This window comes from Hipposideros armiger, unplaced genomic scaffold, assembly GCF_001890085.2.
Source record: "Hipposideros armiger isolate ML-2016 unplaced genomic scaffold, ASM189008v1 scaffold_84, whole genome shotgun sequence".
Lineage (NCBI taxonomy): Eukaryota > Metazoa > Chordata > Mammalia > Chiroptera > Hipposideridae > Hipposideros > Hipposideros armiger.
Window position 1 is genome coordinate 3,031,476 of NW_017731434.1, and position 15,459 is coordinate 3,046,934.

A 15,459-nucleotide genomic window follows, 5' to 3' on the forward strand; every position below is an offset into this window, starting at 1 on the left:
ACACTGGCTGTGTCTTTTTCTCCTAAGAAACTATAACAGTGTTTGGCATATAATATGTGATCGAGAAATGTTAGCTGAATGAAAGAATGAATATCTAGCCACCCATTTTCATGGCAGAATTGGAACACAGGAGAGAGACAAAGTCTGGAGATAAACAAATGTAGAAGTCACCTTGTAAAAAGTCATTGGTGTAGCCATAGGATAGATGACTTTTAAAGGTATTTATGACAAATTTAAAGACAATTTGGGAAATATAATCAATAATGGTGTAAAGGTTTTGTAGGGTATCCGATGGACACTTGTCTTATTAGGAAGACCACTTCATGGACGGTGTAGGTACCTGCCCACTGTGCTATACACATGAAGCTGAAGCTGAATAATACTGTATGTCAACTATATACACATATACATATAGTCACAAGGTGTGGAGCACAGCATAGGGAATAGAGTCAGTGGAAATGTCACAGCTATATACGATATCAGAGGGGCAGTAGTTTGGGGGAGGAGGTTATCACTTTGTGAGGGGTATAAATGTCCAACTATTACATTGCTTTGTACACCTGAAACTAATAAAAAATAAAAGTAAAAATAAATAAACAGTATGTAATGAGTATGTTGCCTTCTGGGTGAGCATAAGAACACTTTCTCCTTGCATTCCTATTAAATGGCAGCTTAATAGGTTACTATTAAGCCCAAAGTTACTCATATGACTGTCTCCATGAAGCCATAGGACCATGTTAGGAAACACCTTTTGAAAATGGGTACTCACGATAACAGAGATATACAAAAACTTCTTCTCCTTTCACAAAGGTGGTTCCAACATTGGGACTTTCAACATTTCATTATCATCAAATAGTCTTCACCAAGAATACCTGCGAGTTTCTGAAAATTACAAATGAGAATGTTGTGGAAAACAAAAGAAATACAATTCAAATTTTTCCTTAAAAGGAATATGCCATGGTCTTGTGCTATATTTTCTGAAGATGAGAGGAGTGATGACCTCTGGGCATCCATTTGGAGTTTATAATTCGAAAATAGATTAACGAGAGACTTTGTTTTGTTTTAAATAATGGAAGTGTAGGAATGACCAACAGTTTTTTTAGAAAGGCATGAACAAGGTCATAACAACCTTTTTCTCCCAATGATTGTGATTCTGCGAAACCAGTGACAGGAGGCAGCTGAGTGGAAAGACGCCTATCACCTATCACCAATTATCAGGGATTAGGTGGACACTCTGTTTGATTTAAATTTCATTCTGTTTTCTACCTACAGGCATGAGAGATAATAGCAAAGGCAATTGAAATGTTCAAGCATTGCATTACAGCCATGGAAAGAGAAACCTGCATCTATAATTTGATGCAATTAGTACCCCACCCACTCCACCCATATCTAAGGTAGTCAATTTAGATAGGGTTTGAAACTGATAATCCTAAAAAACAATGGAGCAAATAAATTTACAAATTCAAAACACATCGAACAATGGGGCTACAAATGCCCACAAAAGTAGTATTCACATTTGTTATAAATTACTCAAATCATCGTTTTAGAGTACTTATTATATACATGACACTGTGATAAGCTACATAGGAATACAAGCATAAGGACATATTTTGGGGGCTGGAGTAGATGATAGAAACAAACATACATAAATAAGGTACAAGGTACAATAGAGACACAAGAACATTCCAGACAGTACAAAGGAAGAAAATACTTAAATCCATTCGAGCTAAATAAAGATGGCCTTTATGAAGAAGATGCAGTTAAGTGGATCCTTGTAGACACAGAAATATTTCATTTAGTGTAAAACAAAGGAAACTAATTATAAGCTAAGGAAATCAAATAAACAAAAGCTCAGAAATTTTAAAAGTATAAGATGCATGTGTTGCATGTGATGAGTATAGTGGAAGATATACTAGGGATCATATTACAGAGGGCTTGGAACTCTATGCTAAAAACAATTACAATTGATTCTCCAGACCAGCACTTTCAAATAGAACTTTCTGTGATGATAGATACAAGTATGATCTATGTCTGCACTATCCAACATTGTGGCCACTGGCCATACATGGCTATTTAGTACTCAGAGTGTGACTAGTTCAACTGAGAAACTGAAGCTTTAATTTTATTGTATTAAAATTATTAAATAATGAATGTATTAAATTTAAATAGTTGCCTGTGCCTAGTGGGTACCATACTGGACTGTGCAGAAAATGGTAGCCACTGAAACTTTTGCCCAAAAGAGTGACATGATTGGAGAAATGCTTTAGCAATAGTTTTTCTTTGCACAATTTAAAATGTTGATTTATTTGGGGAAGAGACCTCTTTAATCACTGCTCATGTAATCTCCACTAGATGTTTAGTTTCCTAATTCCATCTAATTAGAAAAACAGTGTAAATGAATGTTAATTGACTGTATGGCAAGAGAACAATTAATAGAGGAAACGTGGCTAAACGGAATGTATTGAAAAAACAGTAGCAGATGGTAAATCCTGGTAAGTTTCAAAAATTTCTAGCACACCAACATGAATGCCTTGTGACTGCTGAGAAACAACACATTTCATTCCTTGGATGGAAAGATTATATCTTACTCATCCTAAGCTGATTTACGTATGTATTACTAATAGATAGTTCATGTGACATAGTAAAAACACCAAAATAAGCAATGTTGACTCAAAACGGCATAATGGTTTTGACACATGTGTGATTTAGAAATGTTAGGCCTTTAGGCTCACAGAATTACCATTTGTCAATAATGACAGAAAAGAATAACAAAAACTCAAATGTGTTATTTTCTGCAAAAACAAATTTAAAAAATAAATTGATGTCATATGTTTGTTTTCCTCTGGGGCTTATACAGACTCAAAAAAGCTTTTATTTCAAAGCATATTTCAGAATATTTATTTAAATCAAAATAAAAATGCTCCTGTATGTATAATATTTTAGCTATAGCTTTTTAATTTAGAGGCTTCTTGGAGTTCATGTTTGTTTGTTTTTTAATTATATTTACCACAGCCAAGATAAGTTGACTGATTAAGATTAGGCTTAATGAAAGTACAGCTTTTCCATCGGTAGGTAAAATATTTATGCAGATGAATGGACACTGAAATTCTGAATCATTAAATTCAAAGTATATTCCTGAAATAAAAGGAAATTCCTCTCTTCTGCTTGTACAAGAGGTTAACTTTGTGCAACATGAGCTCAGGTGATTGCCATAAGCCAAAGGTTGTGGATGAAAACAGAAATGTGGTCAGTAAGCTGTAGGGAGAACCCACCATGTGCCAGACCCCTTCAGAGCAAGTCCGAGTTCTTTTCTGTGTATCTGCCTTTATAAGTTAGTAAGCCAACTGTGGCCAATTAGTTAATATTTTCTTACTATCCTCAAGCCAAAAAACATGAAGTCATCTTTGATGTTTCCTCTTCCTCTCACACACCACATCCAATCTGTCCAGAAATCCTGTTTGTTCATCTTCAAAATATATCTCGAATCTAACTAGGTCTCATAGCCTCTACTGACTTCATCTCTCAGCTGAATCACACAGCCTCCTCATCGCTTTCCCTGCTCCTACCTCTCTCACCTCTTCCTAAAATGGAAGTCAGATCATGTTAGTCTTGGCTCAAAACCTTTCACTAATTTTAGGTTTCATTCAGAGTAAAAGCCCAAGAACTTGACTCGGTTTATGTGGCATGGCCTCAATTCCTCTCTGCCGGTCTCCTCTTTCACCCTGCGACAGCCACACACCTCTCCTTTCTGTTGCCAGAGCATGTCTGGCGTCCTCCCTCCCTTCCTAGGACATTCGAATTGGCTACTCCCCCAGATATTGGCAGGGTTAACTTTCTACCTTCTCAAATCTTTGCTGGAATTCCACCTTCTCTGTGACACCTTCCCTCACCACTCTATTTAAAATTGTAACCAGCTTCTGGCCCTCTTTACTCTCCTCTACTTTTCCTTTATCTATGGCATTTATCACTTTCTGATAAAAAATACACTTTATTATAATATGTGCTGTTTATTTTCCCCCTCCTAGATATATATTCCATGCATGTGTTTTACTCACCTCTGTGCCTGACAGCACAGCAGTGCCAGCAATGCCTGGCACATAGTAAGTACTCAAGAAATAATTGACTGAATGAATCCTCATAAAACACTATTTTGATTGTAATTTGTGTAGCTTGCTCGTGTATTTATAAACCATTATATAATATTTCTAGCCATTATAAAGACATTGCTTGAACTACATTTTCTCAGCCCCTAAAGATACTCCCACATGGTAAATCAGGAATCTCTATAAATGGCATTAACTCTTTCACGTCATCATGGTGTCATTTTAAAAAGGCTTCAACATGTTTGATTCTAAAACTATTAGAAAGTTTACTTTTTCCTGCTAGGGTATGTTTCTAAATTTCTTTGGCTGAGGCTTAAGCATTCTATAGATACAGATATAGATAGTTCATTCCTCCATTTTAGGAATGACATTGTGTATCTATTTTAAGCCAGACACTGTCCAAAGCACTGGGAAAATACAGATTTCTAGGACATGATCCTTGCTTATGAAGAACTTAGAAACTCACAGTGAGAGAGACTAAGCTGTAAATAAACTATTGCTTAAAAGCAAGCAATGTAGTGTTTAGAGCAGCAATTTGACTAAGTCCAACAATAAAGGTATAATAAGCAAAGGGCCATGGATTGCAAATGCATTTTTGATCTGCTTTCAAAATGTTAAAATAGCCTGGAACAGTAAGAAGGGGGTGAAATTTAAGAATGAGGTAGTCTTGGATATGAATCCCATACTTCATCATCTTTTTTTTATTATTATATTGCTTTATTAAAATATAACATACAGAAAAGTGCACTTTCTATTTGAATGAGTTTTCACAAGATGAGCACACCCGTGGTAACCTGCACCCAAATCAACGTGAACATTACCCTCAAATCTTGCCTGGAGCTCTCTGTCTCTTCACTCCCCTATGGGTAACCACTGTTCTGATTTCTAACAGCACAGATTAGGTTTGCTTGTGTTTGTACTTTATGTAAATGAAATCATATACTTGATATCTTTTGTATCTGGTGCATCTTCAATATTATGTTTGTGAGACCCGTCCATATTGTTACATGTAGATGTAGACTGTTGATTCTCATTGGCTTATGGGATTCCATTTTGTGAATATAACACAATTGATGTGTTCTATTTTTGGTAAACATTTGAGTAGTTTCCAGGTTGGGGCTATTTAGAATAGTGCCTCTATGAAGATTTTAATACATATCTTTTGGTGAATACAAAAATATATGTGTTCCGCTCTAATAGCTATTTCCAAACAGTTTTCCAAAGTGGTTACACATATGCAAGTTTACATTCCCCAGCAGTGTATGTGAGTTCTGGTTATTCCACAGCCTCATTAACATTGGTATATTTACTGTCTTTTTTCAATTTAACCATTCTGGTGGATATATAGTGGTATCACATTGTTTATTTTGCATTTTTTCTGATGACTAATGAAGTTATTACCTTTTCCATATTTAATGGCCATTTGAATTTGGATTTGTGAAATGTTTGCTCAAGTCTTTTGCCCATTTTTCTATTAGATTGTCTTTTTCTTATTGATTCGTGAAAGTTCTTTATAGATTTGAGTCTTTTATTGGATATATATATATATATATATATATATATATATATGGCAAATATTTCCTCCTACTCAATAGAGTACCTTTTCATTCTCTTAATGGTATCTTTTGAGGAACAGAAATTCTTACTCTTAATGTAGTCTGATTTATAATTCATTTTTTATTACAAATACCTTTAATGACATCTTTAATTTAAGAAATATTTGTCTACTCCTTGGTCACAAACATGTTCTGTTCTCTTCTAAAAGCTTTACGGTGTTAGCATTTATATTTAGATCTGAAGCCCATCTGGAATTGATTTTTGTGTATATATTTCAGTCAATTTTTCCTGCTGTGATCTGAGACTCAGTTTTATTTTCTTCTTACCTAAAAATGGAAAGTAATGCCTACTTAAAGTTATTGTGTGATTTAAATGAGGCAATGTGGCAAAGTGCCTCATACATTAAGCCTCATCATTTATAAGACTGCACTGGGCACTGTGGCAGATACAAAGATAAACCCCTTCTAAAGGGTGCTGAATAGCCTATGGAAGGACACAGGCACGTTTTGCAAATAACTGCTCAATAGGGCAGAATATGGCAAATATTATAATAGAGACAGAAACAAAAGCATGATCATGGGAGAGCAGCAAAAGAATAAATAATGTTAGAAAAAATGGAGTTATAAAGAAAAGGACCCACGTTCAAAGGGAGATGACAGAAGGTGGGACTTAGCAAGGCAGGTGAGAATTGTTATAATAGAATTTTTTAATGTGTAATTTTAATCTATTAAGGTAAAATTAAAAATTAAAAATGTAATTCCTTACTAGGGCAACTGCAGTAAAACTGAAACTCTCAACCATTCAAAACATTGCTTATGACACTATCAGTGGATTCAACCCTTCTGGAAATTAGATAAATAAATCAAGAACTACAAAATGCATTTTCCATTGTATCCAGTAATCCCACTTTTGGAAATTTTTCTGAATAATAATTTAAAATGTGGAAAAAACATGCACAAAGTTCTTTATATCAGAATTGCTTATAGTGGCATAACAGTAGAAGCAACCAAACTCATAGGAGAAAATAGTTAAGCTGCTTATGTCAAAGCTTCTCAATGAAGTTTCACAAAGTCATTTTAAAAGGTGGCTATGTAGAGCATGGAAATGTATGTAATTACAGTTATGACGATGTTTCTGAAAAGTTACATATCTGGGGGAAAAAACTGGAAGGGAAAGCAGCTAAAAACAAATCATTGTTTTGAAGGTGGTGAAGAAACATTGAAAGAAAATTTATTTTTAAAACTTTGTGGTTTTTTATACATATTGATATGAGTCATGTACCTTTGTGTCCCCACCATAACAACCTTCCTCCACATATCGACTTCTAGCGTATTATTATTACATGTTACATTTGCCTGGACTTAATTATTACAAGTCCATCTCTTCCTACTAGGCAGTGAAACCCTTGAGTCTTGCTTTGTGTATTCCCAGCTCCAAACATGGGTCTGGAACATAAAAGGTTATTTCATAATTGTTTAATCAATGAATGCATTAGTTAATGAATAGATAAATAAATAGGTAGGATTTTCCAAATTTTAGCTATTCTTAGTATATATTATTTATACTTTGAAATTTTCTTAATCCTTTGAGACATTAGGGGAGAGTTCTAAATCTTTTGCCTCTAACCCCCTCTAACCCAAGAATTCCTAGAGGTCTTTGAGATTCAGAATCCAAGTGTCTGGCTGAGCTACTCAGCCAGTGTGGAGAAAAGAGCATAGGAAAATGCTGCTTTGGCTAAGAATTAACCCCAGATTTCCCCAGATTTCACAGACCAGTGTTTACATTCCACACTAACAAAAACGTAAAAGCCTCAGAAAGACCTTCTAAAAAGAATACATGTAAACAAGGGGCATATTTATCAGAACAATATACACAGATATGGAAGTCTTATATATTTAGGGCTTTTTTTCTGGGTAAACAAAATATTTACAAATGGCCCGGAATGTACAAATGGCCCAGTAAATTGTCAATTTGTGAGGGAAACAGAACAATTAGGAGGGGGATATTGGTTTTTGTGCTGAATGAGAACAATTCAACATTCAAAAATTCAATAAATAGGAATGTTGTGTTGTCTGTTCAACCTCTGAACCAAGCAAAAAACTTTCAAACAGGAAAGGACCTTGAAATTGGAAAAGATAAGCTTGTTCTTATACATGTTTTGCTGGTATGCTTGTGTTTTAAATAACACATCCCTCCAATACAAAATGACATGTGTTGAATAAAAGAAAGGAAGGAAGGAAATAGGAAAGGAACAATGGAAGGACCCTTAGAAACACTGAAAAATACAGAGAAAAAAACGTTACAGGCCTTTGTAATCTTGAAAGGCATTCATTATGATGATGATGTCTTAAGGGATGAGCATTCATAGGGTTTTGCAGTCGGACTAACACTATTGGTATAACCTGAAATTAGACTCTTTGAGTCCTAGTTATCTCATTTATATCATGAGAATAATACATATCTTACAAGTTGATTTAAAAATTAAATATGACATCTATAAATATGTAACATACTTTATAAAATGTTAATCACAATGCCTAACTCAACAACACTCAATATATTTTTACTTTGTGTTTAATGGCCAAACTTATCCTCACCTCATTACTGCCAACTGCACCAATGCTATGGCTGATCCCATTAGGCTCCTGTTCTGGGGCAAGGAACTGCAACATGAGAAATATTTTGCACTTTATCACTAAAATTTCTAGAGTTAAACTGGCCCCAGTTAAATTATAGATGGCATAAATACCTGTTAGGAGTGGATGAGGGCATAATAAGAGTAGGCTCCAGCCACCTGTGGGGTTTGGAAAGTGCTATCCTGGCTACAGAGCCCTTGAGCCTTCTTTGTGCAGATGGAGCAGATGGTCCCTACCCACAGACACTTGGTGACAGAGCAGGCTTGGACCTCTGTTGAGACATAGCTTGTACGTTAGCAGTGAGCACTCTTTAGGGACCACCCAGAGAAACATTCCCACCAAGAGCTTCCTCCTCCTTGAGGATGTTTGGACCTTTGGAAAGTTCTAGTCATTTTCCCAATGGTTATCCCCATTCCCGCTTCCTCTGCCACTTCCAGCAAACAAATCTGGACTCTCTGGCGCCTCACCTCAAATCAATAGTTAAGCCTGTTTGATTTTCATTATATTTATCACTATCTGATATGCTCTTATGTCTTGAGGGATATCACTGTCTGATATTGTTTATGCATTTTCATTTGTTTCTGTCCATCTGCCCTTCTTACACGCACTCTCCAATAGAATGTAATTTCCTTGACGGCAGGCATCACATCTGTCTAATTCATGCTGTATCTCAGAACCTAGCACACCTTCCCAGCATGGGAGCGCAAGAGATTCTATCTGGAGACACCAGACATACAGCAATCATCTCGATTTGTTAGCACCTGAGGAATGCATCCCCAAGGAAACAAAGGGCAAAGGGCCATGACCCCTTTATATACCCATCCTTAGAACTTCATATGGGGGAATGATTGGTTAGCTTTCCCACGGCAAGGATATATTTGTTGTTCCTAGTTCTTTCTCTTTCTTGTCTTCCAAGCCATCAACCTGGCTTTTAAGCATTATACTTCCTTCATATAGCCTTTCTCTGCCAGGCCATCACTTCCTTTGCAAAAGTAATTATGAACACCTTACCTCTTTCATACATCTGGAATACATTGAAAAGCACTGATTGTCATTGTATAAGGTTACCTGAAAACGTGCCATATCTACAGTTGCTATGTTTTTCAGGCTGTCTAGACTATTTAGTGGAATACAGTATTTCTTATCTACTCTCTTTACACAAGCAAGTTGCCATCCTTGCCCAGCTATACTATGCTTTTAGAATCATATATCCATTCAGGATCTATTCCTCCCCTGGAGGGAGAATGTCAGCTGAGCTCTGCAAAATTCTTGTGTGTAAAGGGTGACCTTGAAAGGTCCTGCAGAAAATGGCCTCTTCAGTCCTAGGTGCTTCACCTCAGCTATGACTGCTTACAAAGTAAGTCTTCGTGTCATGAGCCCTGGTACTTTTCAAGAATTGTTGCATAGAGAAAAGACAGTGCTTTCACCACTGTCTGTAACCTGCTCTTAAAGCAAAGAAATGGAAGCTGGGACTGGAAGTGATGGCAAAAACCAATTCTGAGGGCAAAAACCAATTTCCCTGGAACTGGAACACCTGCCTCATTTAAAGTCACCATATGACACATGCTTTCACAAGTGTTCAGAAAAACTTCAACTACTTTACAAAATTCAATTAATTCTTGAGTTTCCTCCCTGGGGTAAAACAAAACCACAACTATAGTTAAGGCTTAAGAAACAGTTGCTTAAGTGACATGAAATAGAATCAAGAAAAGATCTGCAAAGATGAACCTGAAATGGACATTCAGGCACTGGTTTTTGGAAGCACTTAGTTTTGCTTCTCTCTCTCTCTCTGGCCAGACCCCAGATGTCAGTTCCTCTCAGATCCTTCTTTTCTCTCATATACCTTCCCACAGAGTCAGGCCTTGCACACAGTTAAAGATCACATTCTCAGGGTGGCACAGGCTGTCTTTCAAACAGTCAGTGAAAAGATATAATGGGGGAAATGAGTCATCTTGGGAGGTAGGAGTATGGCTACACCTTAATAACGGTCTGTAACAGGAAGACCTTTACCTACATCACTGCCTCCATACACCTACCCATGTCACCCAGGGGTGCTCTGATGGCCCACAGACTGCACACTCCTCCGATCTAATTAACGATGCCACCCACCCCACCTACTAAGCACGTTTCCAATTTCAGGGGTCTCCAGCTCTCCTCCACCACCCACTTCTCTTCTCCACCTTTCCACTCCTATCTATATGGAGATAATTAACTATTTGGCTATTTACTAATACTTCTGTCAATGAAGATTTCAGGCTCATTCTAAGACCTTAAACTGAAATGTGTAAGAATTTAGAAAATTAACAACCAGCTAACAAAACTTTCCTGAAGAATAAAAATATCCAAGATCTAAAACTTATCTTAAAGGAAATGGATCCCACACCACGAATCCCCCTTTTCTCGTTACCCCCGGCTTCCTATTATGAAAGATCGGCAACCTTACGAATAAACGACAAATTCTGTAACAATTAGGTTTCTTCTTGGGAGCTCCTTAAGGACGCAGGAGTAACCGTGGGGTGTGTGTGGGGATGGGGGTGGAGGGTAGAGTGGAGAAGGTCCGGAGAAGCGCAAAGGTCACAGGTTCTTGTAGACCCCGACTCTGTTCCTTTGGTTACTTGACCCCGGGTTGATGCGTCCCCGGGACTGCGGGTCAGCATGGGGGGGTATGACTACGAGGCCCCGCACACGCCGGTCCCCACCCCCGCACCCTGCGCCTGCCCGCGCAGCGTGACTGGCCGCCGCTGCAGACTGGGCTCCGGGAGGCGCTGAGAGCCGCGCGCTGAGCGGGAGAGGCAGGCGGGCTGCTGCCTGGCGTCCGCGGCGCCGTCCTCCCTCCTCCACTGCCTCCGCCCCTCCCCTGGCGGCCGCGCTGCCTGGGAGCCAGGGAAGCCGCTGCTCCGAGCCCTCAGCCGGGGTGCGGGGGCCAGCACCGAGGCGAGGGCGGCGGAAGACCGGAGACCGTAGCCCCGAGGGAGAGGCAGAGAGGGGGCCCTGGCCTGGGCGGTCCGAGCTGAGCGTGTGTGTGCGCGTAAGAGCGGGGGCTGCACGGTGCACGGCGCGGACCCAGCCAGCCCCAACCCAAGTCGCCGCAGCCGAGACACGCGCGGTACAGCCATGAACACCAACGATGCCAAGGAGTATCTGGCCCGAAGGGAAATCCCTCAGCTTTTCGAGGTAGGGGGCTAGTGCTGGCAGAGGGGCGGGAGAATGGGGAGGGTCGCGGGTGGGGAGGGCATCTTGGGGCTCATGGGGAGGAAGCCGCGCCCCGTCCCACCTTGCCAACGTGGGGCACGGAAGTGAAGGAGCTGACAGAAGCTCGCCCTGGGGGGTTAGCCGCCTTTCCCGGGGGTTGCCCGGGTCCTTGTCCGAAGGCTGAGCTCAGGAGCCCGCATCTCCTAGATCAAGTTTCAGTCTTCTAGCGGCTTCTGAAGCAGGCTGCACCCCTCGGACGCGGACATCCAGGGTGGGCTACAAGCCGCTGCCGGCCGCGCTTTCTGGAGGCGAGGGCCAGGCCAGGTGGGTACACTGGCGCCCACGAGCGTGCAAGGACTCGAAACCGAGGGGTCAAGGGCCCTAACCCCTCCGCGCGCCAAGGATCGGGGTCCCAGCGGTGGAGGGGAAGTGTAGACGAAAGCAGCCCACGCGGGGGACAGCTTGGAAGAAAGGGATGAAGATGCAAAAACAAGTCCAAACCTATCCAAGGGCAGCGCTACCTCCCGGGTGGCAGGCAACCTGCACTGCTCTGCGCTTTCGGTGAATGAACTCCTGAGCACGTTTTCTCGTAGCCTTTGGAGGGAGGGCTCACTTGGTCGCCTCCGCGGCCCAGCTTTCATCAGCCCTCTCCAACCCACCTAGAGAAAGCAGGTCCGAAAGGCAGCGGCGAGGCGGGTGTGACTCCTGTTGCTCTGCCTTCAGACCGCATCACAGCATCATCTGCACCAGGGACCCCGGGGGTGCGGGTCACACACTGAGAATGTGGAAGAGGTGGAGGATTGAGGAACCAAAGGAACCTTAGTTAGCTTTAAACCACAGCCTCTGTCGCGAATCGTTTTTGCTTCCTTTCATTCTCTCCATATTTGAATTTTAAGATATTTGCTTAGGTTGAAAAAAATAAAATAAAATAAAACATGGAAGCAAGCCAAGTTCCACAGAGGGAGCCCGGACAGGGGACATCCATCCGTTCACTGCAAACCTGGCCCCCTATTTCTGGAAGATGATAGACTGACTGATACAGTAAATTAAAGCTCATGAGTTTTTCTTTCTCCTGTATGGGGTGGTGGTGTGGGTTCTACTAAAAGGAATTTTTAAATACCATTTGGGAAAAGAATTTTGCCCCTGTTTTTTTTAATTATCTTTAAAATGCGCTGCCATAATGACTGATCTTCATTTTTTTTGTTGTTGTTCACCTCTGTAAGCCACCGTGTTTAGGTCCATTTCAAGCCGAGATTTCCAGGTAAACTACCCACTTAGCCTAAGCCCGGTATGTGAAGCCCCAAATCTATCAAGTGTGTTACTCGTGCTTGAAAATAATCAGGAAGTGTTGTGTAAGGACAGGGTCTTGGGAGTAAATAGGATTCTTGTCAAGAGTTTTTCCTTCTTCTTCTTCTTTTTTTTTTTAATTTTCAAAAAGTAAATACTGAGATGAAGAACTGAACCAAAACGTTCAAAACGGTCATAAAAACTACTACTGAGATCAATTTCATTCCTACATTTCAAAAAGAATAACTAGAAACATCTGCAGGAGAGTCACCTGATTGTAAAGTGCTGCTTAATAGTATGTCTTTTTTCTTTATAAATGTGGTTACTGGTTTTACTCCTTGGTGGAAGGTAACCACAGGGCATTTTGATAGTTTTTTCATGAAAATCACTGAACAAATAAGTATGCAAATAAGTATGCAAATAAGTGATGGCAGGAATTTTTTGTTCAGGTGCTATGCTTTTCTTTCATTGGCTTTTCTGTATTTGAATGAGATTTTTAAAAACAGAGCACACCCAGAAAAGGAAGTCAACTCGCTTAGGTGAAATGCAGTAACACGGTGTACTTAAATGCAGCCCTGCACAATGGAAGGTGGAAAGAGACTGCTGGTGACCTCCAAAGGCCTTCCAGTAAGAAGACTGTGTGTGTGCACAGCAAAGAGAGGAGTAAAGCCTGGCACTTCTCCATGTGATGAGTATAGACAACAATACGAAATGCTTTAAGTTTCCAAACTGGATTTCCCCCCTTAAAATCACAGTATAGGTATACAAAGTTTCTAGGTACACAACGTTTAACAATTAGGCATCTATGAAACCCAACACATTGGCCCAGACATGAATATTAAACACCATTATAGACCAAGTGACTGATTATTGAACTTATATATTGTCAAACAACTAGGTGTATTTAACTGAATTTTTCAGATTTCTTCCTGACTTGAGACATTACATAGGCTAAATGTCATATCTCTAGTAGGTTCAAGTTGGAGATGTGTTTCCATTTTTAGATTAAATGTTTCTTTTTAAACCACTTTTCCCTGACTTTGTCATGATTTTTTAACTCTAGCTAACTTTTTGGTGTATATATTGAATGTGTACTTCTATACATTAAAGCAGAGACTTGGCAATTAATTTGAATACTAAGAAAAGTCAAATTACATTATTCAAGTCCTCAAACAATTAACTCAAAGAGACTGAGTAGTAATGTTTGCTGGTTATCTTTGATCTGTGCTGGTGGCTGGCTACTAGAAAAAAGGACTTAAATTACCCAGGAAGGAGTGGGATCCATCCCCCCTTCCAAAATCAGTGCCCTTTGGGGAGTTAATTTTGTTCAGAGAGGCTGGAAATGTATATTATCTAGTAAAAAAAAAAAAGAGAGAGAAAGAAAGAAAGAAAGAAATTTCATTGAGTATGTTTACCTATTTTAGGTAATAATAAGTATTAAAAAAATAAAAGACATAATCTTGAGTGATTTGGATTATGTATGGGGCACAGATAACCTGGCCTTTTCTTTTTATCTCATATCCTATTTTTGCATGATGTAGAGAAAGAGTAATATAGGATTTTGAATCAGAAACATTGAGTTGGAATCTGGGGCCTGTTAGTTTCTAGCTGAGTAACCTTGATCAACTAACATCTCTGAGTCATGATTTCCTAATCTATAAAATGCGGATAATACTGCTGCATAGGGCTGAGAGTGCATTGGGTTAGCTAATGCATACAAAGATCCAGAGTAAGCACTGTCCCCGAGTTAGCTATATTAACATAGGAGAATGTCAGAAGTTAAAAGGTGGTGTGTGTGTGTGTGTGTGTGTGTGTGTGTGTGTGTGTGTGTGTGTGTGTGTAGCACAGATTTTGACACAAAGACTGGATGTGGATGCCCAAGTTACTTTTTTCTACTCCCTCTGCAATTGAACTCGTCTGATTCAACACTCTAATGCACACTATTTAGGATTTCAGAGAACAATTGTACCTGGTAAGAATTGACTACCATTTTGAGCAAATCGCACAAGAATAATGTGAAAATAAACACTGTATTTAGGAAAGATGTCAACCTTTCAAAGGGCGTGGGTTTTGTGCGTTAATAATGTATATTGGTGATAATAATCCCCAGTGCTTTTTCCATGAAATACTCTAAAAGAAAATATTTTGTACACCAGTCCAGTTCCCAGAAGTCAGCGCTTCCAAATCTGTAGCATTTTTAGAAACTGGTACATGTGATGCATCAGACACCAGGAACAGAAAAAGTAATACAGAATCATGCTTTTTCCCCCCTTCTGTAACCTCAGTGGATATTATGGTGACTTTTATATCAAATAGCATTTTTAAAAATTTCAGACTACATGTTTTGAGTAAAATTGTTTTCCTCATTAGAAACTGTTCAATATTCACCTACCATGTGCCAGGGAAAGTGTTAGGGGCTGGAGACTGAAAAATAAATAAGACCCACACTGTGTTGTTGAGAGGTTTATAGTTTAGATGAGGAAACCGACAGATAAACTGATGATTTCAATATAAATGACAGTTTTTTTCTGAGTACCATAGGAACACAGAAGAAAGGGTCCACAAGCCAACCTGAGGGCTCAGGGGAGACTTCCTGATAATAACAATATTAGCTATTGAAACCAACAACAACATTTATTAAGCATTTACTATGTGCCATGCATTTAATATGCATTCTACAAATA

General features: G+C 39.4%; 1 protein-coding gene across 3 annotated transcripts in view; it reads left to right on the forward strand.

Moving 5' to 3' along the window:
* The first annotated feature begins 11,024 nt into the window (after nucleotides 1-11,024).
* Nucleotides 11,025-15,459, forward strand: part of AK5 (adenylate kinase 5) — a 225,566-nt gene continuing 221,131 nt past the window's right edge. For all 3 annotated transcript variants that reach the window (XM_019644035.1, XM_019644036.1, XM_019644037.1), the window contains exon 1: nucleotides 11,025-11,470. In XM_019644035.1, coding sequence (XP_019499580.1) covers nucleotides 11,411-11,470 — 60 coding nt within the window. In that variant the 5' untranslated portion in view covers nucleotides 11,025-11,410. The remainder of the gene's footprint in view (nucleotides 11,471-15,459) is intronic.